This window comes from Pan troglodytes, chromosome 9 (genome assembly GCF_028858775.2).
Source record: "Pan troglodytes isolate AG18354 chromosome 9, NHGRI_mPanTro3-v2.0_pri, whole genome shotgun sequence".
NCBI lineage: Eukaryota > Metazoa > Chordata > Mammalia > Primates > Hominidae > Pan > Pan troglodytes.
Genome location: NC_072407.2, coordinates 58,866,721 through 58,880,644, shown reverse-complemented (window position 1 = coordinate 58,880,644; position 13,924 = coordinate 58,866,721). Strand labels below are relative to the sequence as shown.

The window sequence follows — 13,924 nt, the reverse complement described above, 5'->3', positions numbered from 1 at the left end:
GGTAGATATTTTAGTTACAGGTTATGTAATACATTATTTTTATCTTACCAATTAACGAGCATTATAAATTAACAAATCACTTTCTGTCATTGAGTGTTTTTTGTCTTTTGTAACTTGCATATGGGAATTGAAAGTGTATACCAAATTATTAGCTAGAGTTGACAGTGCCATCTCAGTGAATTTAAGAAGAAATCATAGAAATTTAAATAGAAGACTTATGGCGTGTAAAAGTCAATAAAGAACAGTGATTCCTTCTTTAGTACTCATATTGGTAGCAAACGATAAAAGACAGAATGCAATGGAAATTACAGTTCATTACATTTTTATAGTACTTAATAACTTCCAAACTATTTTCTAGACACCTTTCAAACATAGTATATGAGGTTTTCTCCTTTCTTTTATACAGATAATGCAACAATAAAGATCACTGAGGTAGGGAAAAGAGAGATCAGACTGTTACTGTGTCTATGTAGAAAAGGAAGGCATAAGAAACTTCATTTTGACTTGTACCCTGAACAATTGTTTTGTCCTGAGACGCTGTTCATCTGTAACTTTGCCCCAACCTTGAGCTTATAAAAACATGTGTTGTATGGAATCAAGGTTTAAGGGATCTAGGGCTGTGCAGGATGTGCCTTGTTAGCAGAATGTATACAGGCAGTATGCCTGGTAAAAGTCATCGCCATTCTCCAGTCTCCATAAACCAGGGGCACAATGCACTGTGGAAAGTCACAGGGACCTCTGCCCTGGAAAGCCGGGTATTGCCAAGGTTTCTCCCCATGTGATAGTCTGAAATATGGCCTCGTGGGATGGGAAAGACCTGACCGTCCCCCAGCCTGACACCCGTGAAGGGTCTGTGCTCGGGAGGATTAGTAAAAGAGGATGGCCTCTTATAGCTGAGATAAGAGGAAGGCCTCTGTCTCCTGCCTGCCCCTGGGAACTGAATGTCTCGGTATAAAACCCGATTGCACCTTTCTTCTATTCTGAGATAGGGGAAAAACCGCCCTGTGGCAGGAGGCGAGACATGTTGGCAGCAATGCTGCTTTGTTATTCTTTACTCCACTGAGATGTTTGGGTGGAGAGAAGCAAAAATCTGGCTTACGTGCACATCCAGGCATAGTACCTCCCCTTGAACTTATTTGTGACACAGATTCCTTTGCTCACATGTTTTCTTGCTGACCTTCTCCCTATTATCACCCTGTTCTCCTACCACATTCCTCTTGCTGAGATAGTGAAAATAGTAATCAATAAAAACTGAGGGAACTCAGAGACCGGTGCCGATGCAGGTCTTCCATATGCTGAGCGCCGGTCCCCTGGGCCCACTGTTCTTTCTCTATACTTTGCCTCTGTGTCTTATTTCTTTTCTCAGTCTCTCATCCCACCTGACGAGATATACCCACAGGTGCAGAGGGGCAGGCCACCCCTTCAATTGAAGTATATCTCAGAATACTACTTTGAGATACAGTCTTAGAATTATATTTTGAGCCAATGAAATCTTCTTTCTTGAAGCTTTTGAAGCAATGCCAAATTTCCATTAGTAGGCTTTATAAATATCATTGTTTGCATTACCAGGAGGCATTCACATCAATATGTGACCTCACTTCTCCACTCTTTCATTGCCATTGAAGCAGATACTTTCAAGTGTGTCTTAATATATTGATTTTTATCTTCTCATTGGGGGAACATGGGAAGTGTCACATGTGGGACTACACCGTAATTTGGGTATTTGTAGTCTTAAGGTTTTCATGAAGCTTCGTGTGGGCCTCCATTTCTCTAGAACGATTTGATGTGTTCGTTTTTTATCCTTCACAGCAACACATGCTTAGGCAGATGAATCACTGCAGCAGCATTTAGACACATTTGTGATTCAGGGATAGATAGCTCTTCAGTAGGATGGTGTGAATTTTGGGATAATGACACATACTTAAAACAGAACTACCTTTTGACCCAGCAATCCCATTACTGGGTATATACACAAAGGAATATAAATCATTCCACCATAAAGACACATGCATGTGTATGTTCATCACAACAGTATTCACAATAGCAAAGACATGGAATCAACCTAAATGCCCTTCAACAGTAGATTGGATACAAAAAAATGTGGTGTATATACATCATGGAATGCTATGCAGCCGTAAAAAAAAAGAATGAGATTATGTCTTTTGTAGCAACACGGATGAAGCTGGAGGACAATATCCAAAGCAAACCAATGCAGGAACAGGAAACCAAATACTGCAAGTTCTCACTTACATGTGGAAGCTAAACATTGAATACACATGGACACAAAAAAGGGAACAACAGGCACCAGGACCTACTTGAGGGTGAAGTGTGGGAGGAGGGTAAGGATTGAAACTCTGCCTATCGGGCACTGTGCTTATCAACTGGGTGATGAAATAACCTGTACACCAAAACCCTGTGACATGGAATTTACCTTTATAACAAAGCTGCACATGGACCCCTGAACCTAAAATAAAAGTTAAAAAAAGAAATCTGTCCCAAGGAGACTGTTTTCTCTTAATGTGCTGCATCCTGCTTAATGAACTATGGATTTCATGCATTCTTTTTCAAGATTATATTGCCTACCTGATTGTAGACAGTTTGATGCATTTTACATAGTATCAGTTAAACATTAAACATAATTAAGAGCATTTGGCTTCAAAATAATAGTAAATGGGTAGAATTTATTATGGTTATAGTACTACTCATACAAATAATAATACAACATCAGTGATGTAGTGTCTAGTGAGCATGACACTATTATAGAACACTTCTTAGGCTGGATTTTGATAATAATAGCATGCTATAACTTTTGAATAAAAATAGTAAATTGAATAATCACAAACAAGTAAAAATCTAAAGGGCCAGTAGTATGTATTCAACTAGCTTACCAGTGTATCATTTGTGTAGCTAAATCCATTCGCTGTCCCTCTAGCAGACACGCATGCTAGTTATTGCAGTGGAAGAAAAATGAAATGAACTAAGGAATTAATGTCTTTGAGTAATATAAACAGAGCCTTCTGGAGGTTTTCTATGAAAAATAACATAAGTATGTGTAAAACTCTTCTTTGAGTAAGTATCATACACATAGCTAAATTCTGTATTTTCTATTCATTGCTGTATAAATAAATTAACATTGCCTTCTTTCGTGTGAACATCTGATCATGTGATTCCATACTTAAAATTACATATACTTTGCTCTTTCTAAATGAAAATAGCCCATTCATCTATACTTTTCATCTAACCATTCAGTTATTATAGGGCTAGTTTTATTTTTGTCAGAAAATTCACTTTGTAAATCTTATGTTTTATTATGTAGCCATTGTATACCAACATATAAAAGAAAATACATACATACATACACACATACATTAGGGAATTTTTTCTTCAAAGTGAAAGCAGTCTACTTAAAAATTATCCAAATCTTCAACATTTTTATGCAAAACAAGGCACCTCTACATTAAGGGAGGAGGAAATGAGGGACACCAGTTTTATAATCTTATAATACCTTATATTCCATCTTAATTTTTTTTTTTTTTTGAGATGAAGTCTTGCTCTGTCACCCAGGCTGAGGTGCAGTGGTGTAATTTTGGCTCATTGCAACTTCTGCCTCCTGGGTTCAAGCAATTCTCCCTGCCTCAGCCTCCTGAGTAGCTGGGATTACAGGCACGCACCACCAAACCTGGCTAAGTTTTGTATTTTTAGTAGAGAAGGGGTTTCGCCATGTTGGCCAGGCTGGCCTCAAACTCTTGACCTCAGGTGATCTAGCGGCCTTGGCCTCCCAAAGTGCTGGGATTACAGGCAAGAGCCACCATGCCCGGCTTCCAAAATATTTAAGCAATATTATTGCATTTTACAATTTTAGTAATGCAAGGAACCAAAATAAAACAGAATAATTGAGATAGAGAAGACTTTACACATCAATTTGAAATAAACATATAGGAATGCCCTATATTCTCAAATTTCATGGGATGTAACAAATCTACATTTTGATTTTGATATATAGCTATATTTTATTAAATGATTTCTCAGAGTATAACCCACCACCCACAACTCTAAGAAAATTAGGGATGCTTCTCCGTCTTGGTCAGACTGTACTTTGATCCATTCGTGCTAACCTGGAACTATATGTGCACTGGAAGATACAGACTAATGAACGCATCTCTAGGTCCCTTTGTCCTCCAACAAATACAGTGCTACACAATTTTCAAATATTCTCATTCTATTTGCAATTCCCTTTCTAAATCAACAATTTTATGCATCATCAATTTTATAAATAGCCCTGGTTCTGAGACCTTTGATGATTAGCATGTTAATATTAACCTTGATAGTGCAGACTAGTTCCAACATAAATCCATAACGCCCGTCCTCCAAAGGATCCTGGGCCCTGACCAATACTTCTGCCTCCTTCTACTGATTATGCCACTCTTCTGCTCTCACAGTCTTTCAAATCTTCCCTCTTCTCAAATGTCTCACCTGCCACAACTTCCTACCCCTCACCTCATTAGATGACCTCACTGCAGTGTTTGTAGGCAAAAGCTAAAGAATTCGGATGAGAATTCCTTGTTTTCATTATACTAAAAATGCAGAAGTTATCTACCCATATTTTCCTCTTCCATGTTATTGAAAGGGATGGCTAATTTCTCTGTTTGTACTAAGGATCTCATGCACACTTGTACCGAAACTCTACATAAATGTAACATAGGAATTTTATCCTCGCAGGAGAGTCTAGCTCCAGGAAGCATCAAATTAAGGTTATGCTCTTGAGGAACAAAGAATATTTTAATTGGCTCTTTAGAATTAGTTTAAAAATACTCTAGGGAAGATAACTAATAAATATATTGTAAATCTTGCTACCTTGTTTTCATAAGATATGGTCCATTAACATTAACAGGTAGGTCATTTTCTACATTTGTTCACTAAAAATACAATTTGTGTGTGTGTGTGTGTGTGTAGAGATAAGTATTCCATCAATGGGGAAAACAAATATTTTCTCCAATTTCACTAGACTTTTCTATCCATATGTTAGTATTGCATTGACTCTCTACAATCAATTATATATAAGCTCTTTTGATGTATACTTGAGAACTAAATAAACAATGGCTTTAAGGTGCAATTTTTGGAGTAGAAATTTTTACAATCTTATGTTACTTTCAAAGAGAACTGAGAGAGAGTGGCTTGAGTTGGAAGCTAAGACCACTTTTAAAAATTATCTGTACATACCTAAACAATATTGTCATGAGTGGGTTAGTGGCACAAAAATGGGAACAAAAAAAATCCGCACTTTCCCCAAATAGTAGAATTGCATATCTGCTGTTTAAATGCTGCATTCCTAGACATATCTTCTTTGAGTGGTCATCTAAAAGCATCCTACATTCATGTTTTCTTCACAGAAAAATGGTTTTGCCTGAAATTGTGTGTATCTTTTTCTGTGTGTTTAATCTCTGTTCCCTCTATTATAATGTGTGCTCTGCTCCCTCTATTATAATGTGTGCTCCCTGAGCTGGGAGACTTGTTTACTGTAGTAACTGCAGGAATTGGAACAGAAAGAAATGAAGCTATACAGTATACATGAGTAAACAGGCAGTGACATTACAAAGTGGAAAAAACAAGTCTTCATTTTGTACCCTCTTAGCCATATATCAGATAGAAATTAATTTCTCTAGCTTAATCATTCCTGAATAAAGGTAAGGCACACAGCTGTGGGTCTTAATTGAAAATGCTTTGCTTTTCTTTCTTCATTTTGTATCTGAAACAATACAATATCAGAGCTGGAGGTATAATAAAGATCAGACTTCCTTTATTTATCCATTTGAAAGATGCAAATAACCTAGGGTTTTTGTATTTAATTTTCATTCCTTTGGAATTTTTGTTTCCTCACAAAGTTTGAATAAAATTACCAAATGTGGAGTACACCAAGAAGACAGGTATAAACGTATGAATGAATAAACTTATGTATGTATGCACGTATGGCAGAGAGAAATAGAGAATATGTATGTTTGTGTAAGTATGTGGGTTTGATGTATAGAAAGATACAGATTAAAACAGACATATAGGGAGAAAATGTTACGTAAAATTTCTGATGTGATTATTGAAACAAGAGAAGTAATTGTCACCTAGATAAATAGATGAATGAGCGAATGATAAATGGATGAAACAAATGCCAAATCTGAATCAGAGAGAAATCCTCACATTCTTTGTCACTTTCAGTTTCAAGAGATAAGAAGATGTTCTCCCCAAACCACACCATAGTGACAGAATTCATTCTCTTGGGACTGACAGACGACCCAGTGCTAGAGAAGATCCTGTTTGGGGTGTTCCTTGCGATCTACCTAATCACACTGGCAGGCAACCTGTGCATGATCCTGCTGATCAGGACCAATTCCCACCTGCAAACACCCATGTATTTCTTCCTTGGCCACCTCTCCTTTGTAGACATTTGCTATTCTTCCAATGTTACTCCAAATATGCTGCACAATTTCCTCTCAGAACAGAAGACCATCTCCTACGCTGGATGCTTCACGCAGTGTCTTCTCTTCATCGCCCTGGTGATCACTGAGTTTTACATCCTTGCTTCAATGGCATTGGATCGCTATGTAGCCATTTGCAGCCCTTTGCATTACAGTTCCAAGATGTCCAAGAACATCTGTGTCTGTCTGGTCACTATCCCTTACATGTATGGGTTTCTTAGTGGGTTCTCTCAGTCACTGCTAACCTTTCACTTATCCTTCTGTGGCTCCCTTGAAATCAATCATTTCTACTGTGCTGATCCTCCTCTTATCATGCTGGCCTGCTCTGACACCCGTGTCAAAAAGATGGCAATGTTTGTAGTTGCAGGCTTTAATCTCTCAAGCTCTCTCTTCATCATTCTTCTGTCCTATCTTTTCATTTTTGCAGCGATCTTCAGGATCCGCTCTGCTGAAGGCAGGCACAAAGCCTTTTCTACGTGTGCTTCCCACCTGACAATAGTCACTTTGTTTTATGGAACCCTCTTCTGCATGTACGTAAGGCCTCCATCAGAGAAGTCTGTAGAGGAGTCCAAAATAACTGCAGTCTTTTATACTTTTTTGAGCCCAATGCTGAACCCATTGATCTATAGCCTAAGGAACAAAGATGTAATCCTTGCCACGCAACAAATGATTAGGGGAAAATCCTTTCGTAAAATTGCAGTTTAGGCCTGTGTTTATTTGCAGTCACGAATTGCTTGTGGAGTAACAAACTGGCTTTTGAAATGGAAAAACCTAGTGTAGTCATGATTTATTTAACATCATGGACTGTCAGTAACCACTTTATTTTGTTATCCAAATGAAAACCTTGAAGATTGATTTCTTAGAAATAAAAGCCTTAATGTTGAGAAATTTGAAATGTTTTATTTGTCAGAAATTCTATGAAAATAAATTGTTTAGTATCTAATAATTGTATATGAAAATACTATGTTTACTTACTTGGGGGGTGGGTAAATTTTTAACTAACTTAGCCTGAGAGAAATTCTGAAAATTCATCTCCTTTGAATGTGATGGTCCACAGAGCCATAATGAGGTTCAAGATAGGGTGGATAATTTTACACTTTTTAAAAAATGAAATTATTTCTACTTCAATATGATGTCTTGAACAATAGCTCAGCCACCTTTGTACTTATTGTAATCAATGTGCAAAAAATATAAATATATGGGTCTCTGATATGTTAAATTTGCTGTAAGTGTTCCCCAAACCCATCTTGTAAATATCTTGAGAAGCTTCTTTTTTGTTCATGTGATAATACTGGTTATCATCCTTGATTCTGAAAATCAACTCTCAACACCTTTTTATGAGTTTCCAAGTGTATGGATCCAATTCTATCATCAAATTACTTTGACTGCATTCCAGTTATGTTTCCCAGTGCCGTACCTCTGACTTAGGACTAATTTAGTAGGAGTCAATAGGGTCTATTAACTGCCCTCTGCATACCCATAAATGTCTTGAAACAGTATACAAATAAATAAGGGTGTATATATGTTTCTGGAGGAAATAATCCAGTGTTTATTTTGCTTCATGAAGCTTTCTGTGGCCCATTATTTTTAAAATAAGGGTGTTCTAGTAGTTCTTGAAGCTGCTATAGAGAAAATCAATCTCAGAGAGGCTACCTAAGGAGACACATTAATCCATGCATTATTAGTCAACCAGATGACTGCATATTGATACATATGTATTTAGCCCTAATAAATTGCCTCATATGTTTGGCATTTTAATATTTTGCACTCTGATATTAACTAACACCATACAGAATATGCTACAGAAAATGTCTGTATGATATCAACTACTATATCTACTATAAAGTGTTCACATTGTTTTCCAGAATATTAACCAGATGACTTGCAGTTTTTGTAAAATGGGGGCATATTCTTGAGTCTCATTTGATTAAGTCTGGTTCTAGCCAAATCCTCTTTCAGAAACAGTATCTGAAAAAGAAGGAAGGCAAATTTCAGTGACAAGAATTTAACAATTACATTTTAGCACTGTTTGTTTTTGTATTTGCTCGGTTTTGGCAATGATGGTGGGACAACAGAGGAAGGTGATCTGCAGAGACAACAATGAAGCAGAAAAGCTGGGAATTGAGTGACACAGCGTCCTCACTTCCTTTTTGAGGGCCAGCATCATTTCATCGGTGGGGTATTTATTTTATGAGAAATTTCCATCTGCTAGGCAAAGCGTTGTATTCCATTTCTGGCAAGCAGAATGGTCTCATATCCAGATTTCAAACCCTATTTGAAAATTGGATTTTAGAATGAGTGCAAAAAATACTCTATTTGGCCTAAATAACTGTACGATTCCATTTATTTTCTAGTTATGAGAATTGCTCTGGCTTGCAGCAACCATTTTTAAACTTTGACATCCTTTTAGTCCAAATGACCTGTTTCTTATTGATTTTTAATAAAATATTTTATTTATTTCCATTCATGATTTAATTTTTTCCTTCTGCATGTCTTTGGGTAAAAGTCACCTCAGAAATTCTTTGGAGATAGGATAGAACATAAATTGACATGAATAAAAGTAATTATAAGAGTTGCAGTCACAGTGTAGTGCTGATTTTAGGATCACTTTATTTTAATCTTCATAAATGAAATAATGAGAGAATTATTATCTCCATTTACAACATTGGAGCCTGAGGCACGGAGAGATTAAATTTCTTGCCCAAAGTCATTTGGCCACTCAGTAGGACAAAAGCAGGTTTCTTGGTTTCAAATTCTCTCTCTTTCTAGTTCATACTGTAGTTGTTATTAAAGAAATTCTCAACACACTGCAAATGCTTGATGGAATGTTGGAGATTATGAATTGATGAGATTATTGCTATAGATGAAATAGTGGTTATTATGTGATAGTTATATGTATCCTAAGAATAGCTAATGGGAATTTCCCTTGAAAATTCCGTTTAACATAATTTATAGGCATTATAATTAAAATTGTCTTAATGTCCATGTGAAGGGAGAAAATTTTGATATACAGAAGACATAGATGCTATTTAGGCTGCATTTTATTAATATATTTTCCCAGTCGCAAAGGCATACATATTCATATTAATTAATTACCAGGTACAGACAAATATGAGGGAGTAAAATTTATGAGGGATCTGTCCTGTGACAAAGGATACATTTTCTTTTATTTTGTTACATTTCTTCTCAATAAGTTTATATGCATACATGTTACTAAAATGCATCAAGCAAATGTGAAATCACTTATCATATACAAATTTGAACACTGATTTTCACTTGATATAATGTATGCACCTTTATATAGATTAAATATTTCTGATGAACATCATGTTGAATGTCATATAATAGTTAGATCATATGACCTTAATACAATAATAATACATATCAATTGTAGAAAACTGACTGAACCATATTGACATACATAAGACATAGAAGCAACATTTACTTATAATCACCTACCTGAAGAGAGCTGAACTCAGCATTCACTTGTGTTTTATTCCGTTTGATTATCTTGCAAACCATGATTCCATCATATCAATGTATCTTAGCATTTTTATGACTGATGTATCTGTGCATCTCTAATTGTTCCTTTTGTGTATGTTCCCAGAAGTGGAACTGCTGAATTAAATGTTTTGAATGCTTTTGAAACTCCTGCTAAATTTTTCTATGGGTAAATTTTTCTCCAGAAAGCTTCTAGCAACTTAAACCTGTACTAGTAATATTTGAGAATAATCATTTCACTATAACTCTATCAGTAGTAGGAGCTCTTGTTTATGGTTATTTGCTTCTTTGATGTCTCAAGGGAAGTCTTAGAAAATAATTCTGTTCTAATAAGCACAGAATAAAAATTGAAGCATCTATTGAACAAATGAAGGCTACACATAAGGTTGATAATTTCTCTTCATGCTATTGCTGATAATTTCTTGCATGAATAATATTTGTATTTCTATTTGGAAAAATGTGACCTTTTGCTTATTGCTGTTATGTAAGTTTTCCTCATCCTAAAATTGAAAAAACAAGCACTTATATTCATTGCAATATTTGATAGTGATATCATGAATTATTTTAGATATAATACATTTTTGTACTGTGTTGTAATATTATAAATTATCTTTTCCCTCTTATTTTTAACCAATTTCCTCCCACTATTTATTAAGCAATGCTTTGTTTTTCAACTGATTTGTGATGTCACCTTTATTATACCATAAGTGAATCTATTTCTGCCTATTTCCTCTTTATGTTTGGCCACAATATACATATATTTTAAACTAAATTCGTATGATTAGTGTACACTTAAAATACGTTTTAATTTCTGATGGAAAAATGTTATCTTCACTTTTCTCTTAGGAGACTGCAAATCTTCTGATGATGATTGCTTTTAGATATCCAGTATTTTTAACCCATAAATTATGCATACTATTGTTCAATTTAGAAGCTATATGCATACTTTATATATGCAAATATATATTTCAATGTGGCTATACATGAAATACTTAAACACTGTAAATTATTTGAAAAACAATGAAAACTATTTTCCTCTCTATGGAGGCCATTGGAAAACTGCTTATTGTTAAGTTTGTTTTCCAGAAAGGCAGGAAAACGTTGGTGGCCTGTGAGTAAGGAGAAAACACTTAACCTTGGTATATTAATTCTATCGATTCATTAACACCTTTATACAAACATTTATTTTTATACCATACCGGCATTCATAATAAAACACTTTTTTTCGACAAATATCTCTAAATACAGATTCTTTTCTCTATGCTGACTTTTTGCCAGCAACTCCACCCAAAAGAGTTGACATGCCCACATATATTCTTCTGCTACGAATCACTTCAAACACTGAAAAAAACCCTGTTAATTAGAATTAAAATAAATATTAAACATTTAAATAATCAGAGAAAAATTACTCTGTGCTTCCTAAGAATGGGAATACTTCACAGTAATACAGTTGCTTTAATTTGACAATAAAACTATTTAAAAATAAGAGCCACCCTACAGTCTGGCAATGTATTTGCCACAAATAAGACAAAGTGGCACAATTACTGAAAGATGTTATGTTAATATAAATCATTTGAAGCACTAAAACATGACCATATAAATAAATGTTGAATACTATACGTAGAAAATTGATTAAAATACAAAATGCTAAAATTAACGCAGAAAATAGTGGCAGCTAAAAACATGAAGTACAATACTGTTTATGTGTCTATATTTAAGACAGCTGAAAAAGTCTAGCACGTTCATACATTGGTTGATTAATGGTATAAAATTTTTCTAGAAATAAATACAATATTATTAATATTTTAAGGAGTCAAATGTTTCTACAATTTTATTCAGCTATTCCAAATTTAAGAATCTACTGAAGGCATAATTAGAAACTTGTGTGAAGAGTTTCATGGTGTTCATTTTATAATCAAGGAAAAGCAAACAAATGATGTTTGAAATACAAGTAGCTCCCACTTAGCACCGCACCATGTAACAGAAACCTTTCTATATGGGAAATGTGTCTTGTTTTGCATGGTTCTTACTTAGATATTACAAAATCTCAAAGTGAGGACTGCCTGCTTTGGATAACTGGTAAAGCACGGGCATCTACCAGATGGGGTAGAAGGTGTTTCTAAATAACTAGAATGTCATCAGCCTTGATCATGAAGGAAAGTGTAAAGTACAGGTTAATTTTTTTTTCTCAGAATGTTATACAGCTATTAAAGTGAGGATGTTCCTAGTTAAGAAAAAGGTAAATCATTTTGTGTAATATATTATGTGCAAAGACATATCCAATGCTACATATGGATATCTTGTAAAATATCAGGGATAAAGAGAAACAAAACTTATTAATAGCTATGTCCAAATTTTCCATGATAAGCAATTGTTGCTATTACATGTGAGAAAATAAGCTAACAAAAACTTCGTATGCCCAGTTTAATTCAGATCTCAGGATATATAATTACAGGATGCTTATTTATAATAGTAGAATTTAAAAATAAAAGTAGGAAAAAGCAAGGAGTTAAAAACTTGTAGAGCGTGATGGCAGAAGAGGAGGTGCTCAGTTCTGGTTTCCAGAACAGAATGACCAGTTAGCAACTTCTCACAGATAAGAATGCCTAGGTAAAAATTCCATAACCCAAGGGTGAGGTGGGGCACACTCTTGGAGCATAGAAACTGGGAAAAGTCATATTAGAAGTGTAAGGGGAGCAGTTTCACTTTGACTGTGTGGCTTCTTTCCCGACCAAACAGTGTCACACTGAAAGGGATTTCTTGGGCCTGGGTTCTCTAGCGGAGAAAAGAGAGCCCACGGCAGACATCCAACTTCCCTGTGTTCCAGGGCACTTCCCAAGAGGCCTAGTTCTGTCTAATCTTGTGGGGAATAATGGAGGAATTGGCAGGGCTTGACCCCTTATGGTCAGTTCATAACTACCTCCTTCTACAACCCATTCTGTATTCCCTTTACCTTCAGCAAGCACCTTAGCAGGACATGGTTTTTTACCTGGTGGAGTGACACAAATCTTCATTCCTGATGGGTCTGGGCCATTTGTAGTTTTGCCTGGATTGGGTTGTTGTAGTTTCTCATTGACCTTAATCACAGGACATGGTAATACTGTGACGTCCTATGGGATCTCCTGTATTCCACAAATACTCTTCCTTAACCTCCATTGTGGAGTAGTAGTTTGATTTCATCTTGATAGTCTGGGTCAGTCACCCCAGCCAACACTGTACCTCCCTTCTTAGCCTGTTGACTTAGAGGCAGGAAGAGCTCAAAGTGGCCAGGTGGCAATCTTATCTTCCAGTTTGATGGAATCATCTTTCTGTCTTCTGGTGGCAAAGTTCCTCCCTCCGGAACGAAGACCTCTAGGCCCACAGAACATAATGTCACAGAAACAGGAAGGAAAATTTTGCTAGTGGGTCAGTAGAGGTGATGGTAAGTGGCACCACTTCCACTTCCACCCCTTGATTCCTGCATTCTTGGATCCTGGCTATGGAAGAAACAGTACCACATGTTGGATGCCTACTCAGAGCATACAAAGACTTCTGGAGAAATTTGCCCCAGGCCTGCATTTTTTTTTTTTTTTTTTTTTTGTAAAATGAAGTCCTGCTATGTCTTCCAGAGGCCTATAGTGCAGTGGCACGATCTTGGCTCACTGCAACCTCTGCCTCCCAGGTTCATGCGATTCTCTTGTCTCAGCCTCCCGAATAGCTGGGATTACAGGCATGTGCCACCACGGCTGGCTAACTTTTGTATTTTTAGTATGGATGAGGGTTCACCATGTTGGCTAGGCTGGTCTCGAACTCCTGACCTCAAGTGATCCACCCGCTTCAGCCTCCCAAAGTGCTGGGATTACAGGCATGAGCCACTGTGCCCAGCCCCTGTAATAAAGTATCACCTAGTTATTGTAACTGTTACTTCAAAAGGCTTTTCCACCTTTCTATCAATCCATCTGCTTTAGGATAATGGG

General features: G+C 36.2%; 1 protein-coding gene across 1 annotated transcript; it reads left to right on the top strand.

Moving 5' to 3' along the window:
* Positions 1-4,873: 4,873 nt before the first annotated feature.
* OR5M1 (olfactory receptor family 5 subfamily M member 1) lies at positions 4,874-10,481 on the top strand. The gene is made up of 2 exons (XM_054661735.2): positions 4,874-4,891; positions 6,208-10,481. Exon 2 carries the CDS (start codon positions 6,225-6,227, stop codon positions 7,170-7,172), a length of 948 nt encoding a protein of 315 aa, XP_054517710.1. The 5' UTR covers positions 4,874-4,891; positions 6,208-6,224; the 3' UTR covers positions 7,173-10,481.
* Positions 10,482-13,924: the final 3,443 nt, after the last annotated feature.

Bases quoted from the DNA above. Each gene is read 5' to 3' on its own strand.
- OR5M1 (XM_054661735.2), top strand. From the start codon at position 6,225: ATGTTCTCCCCAAACCACACCATAGTGACAGAATTCATTCTCTTGGGA.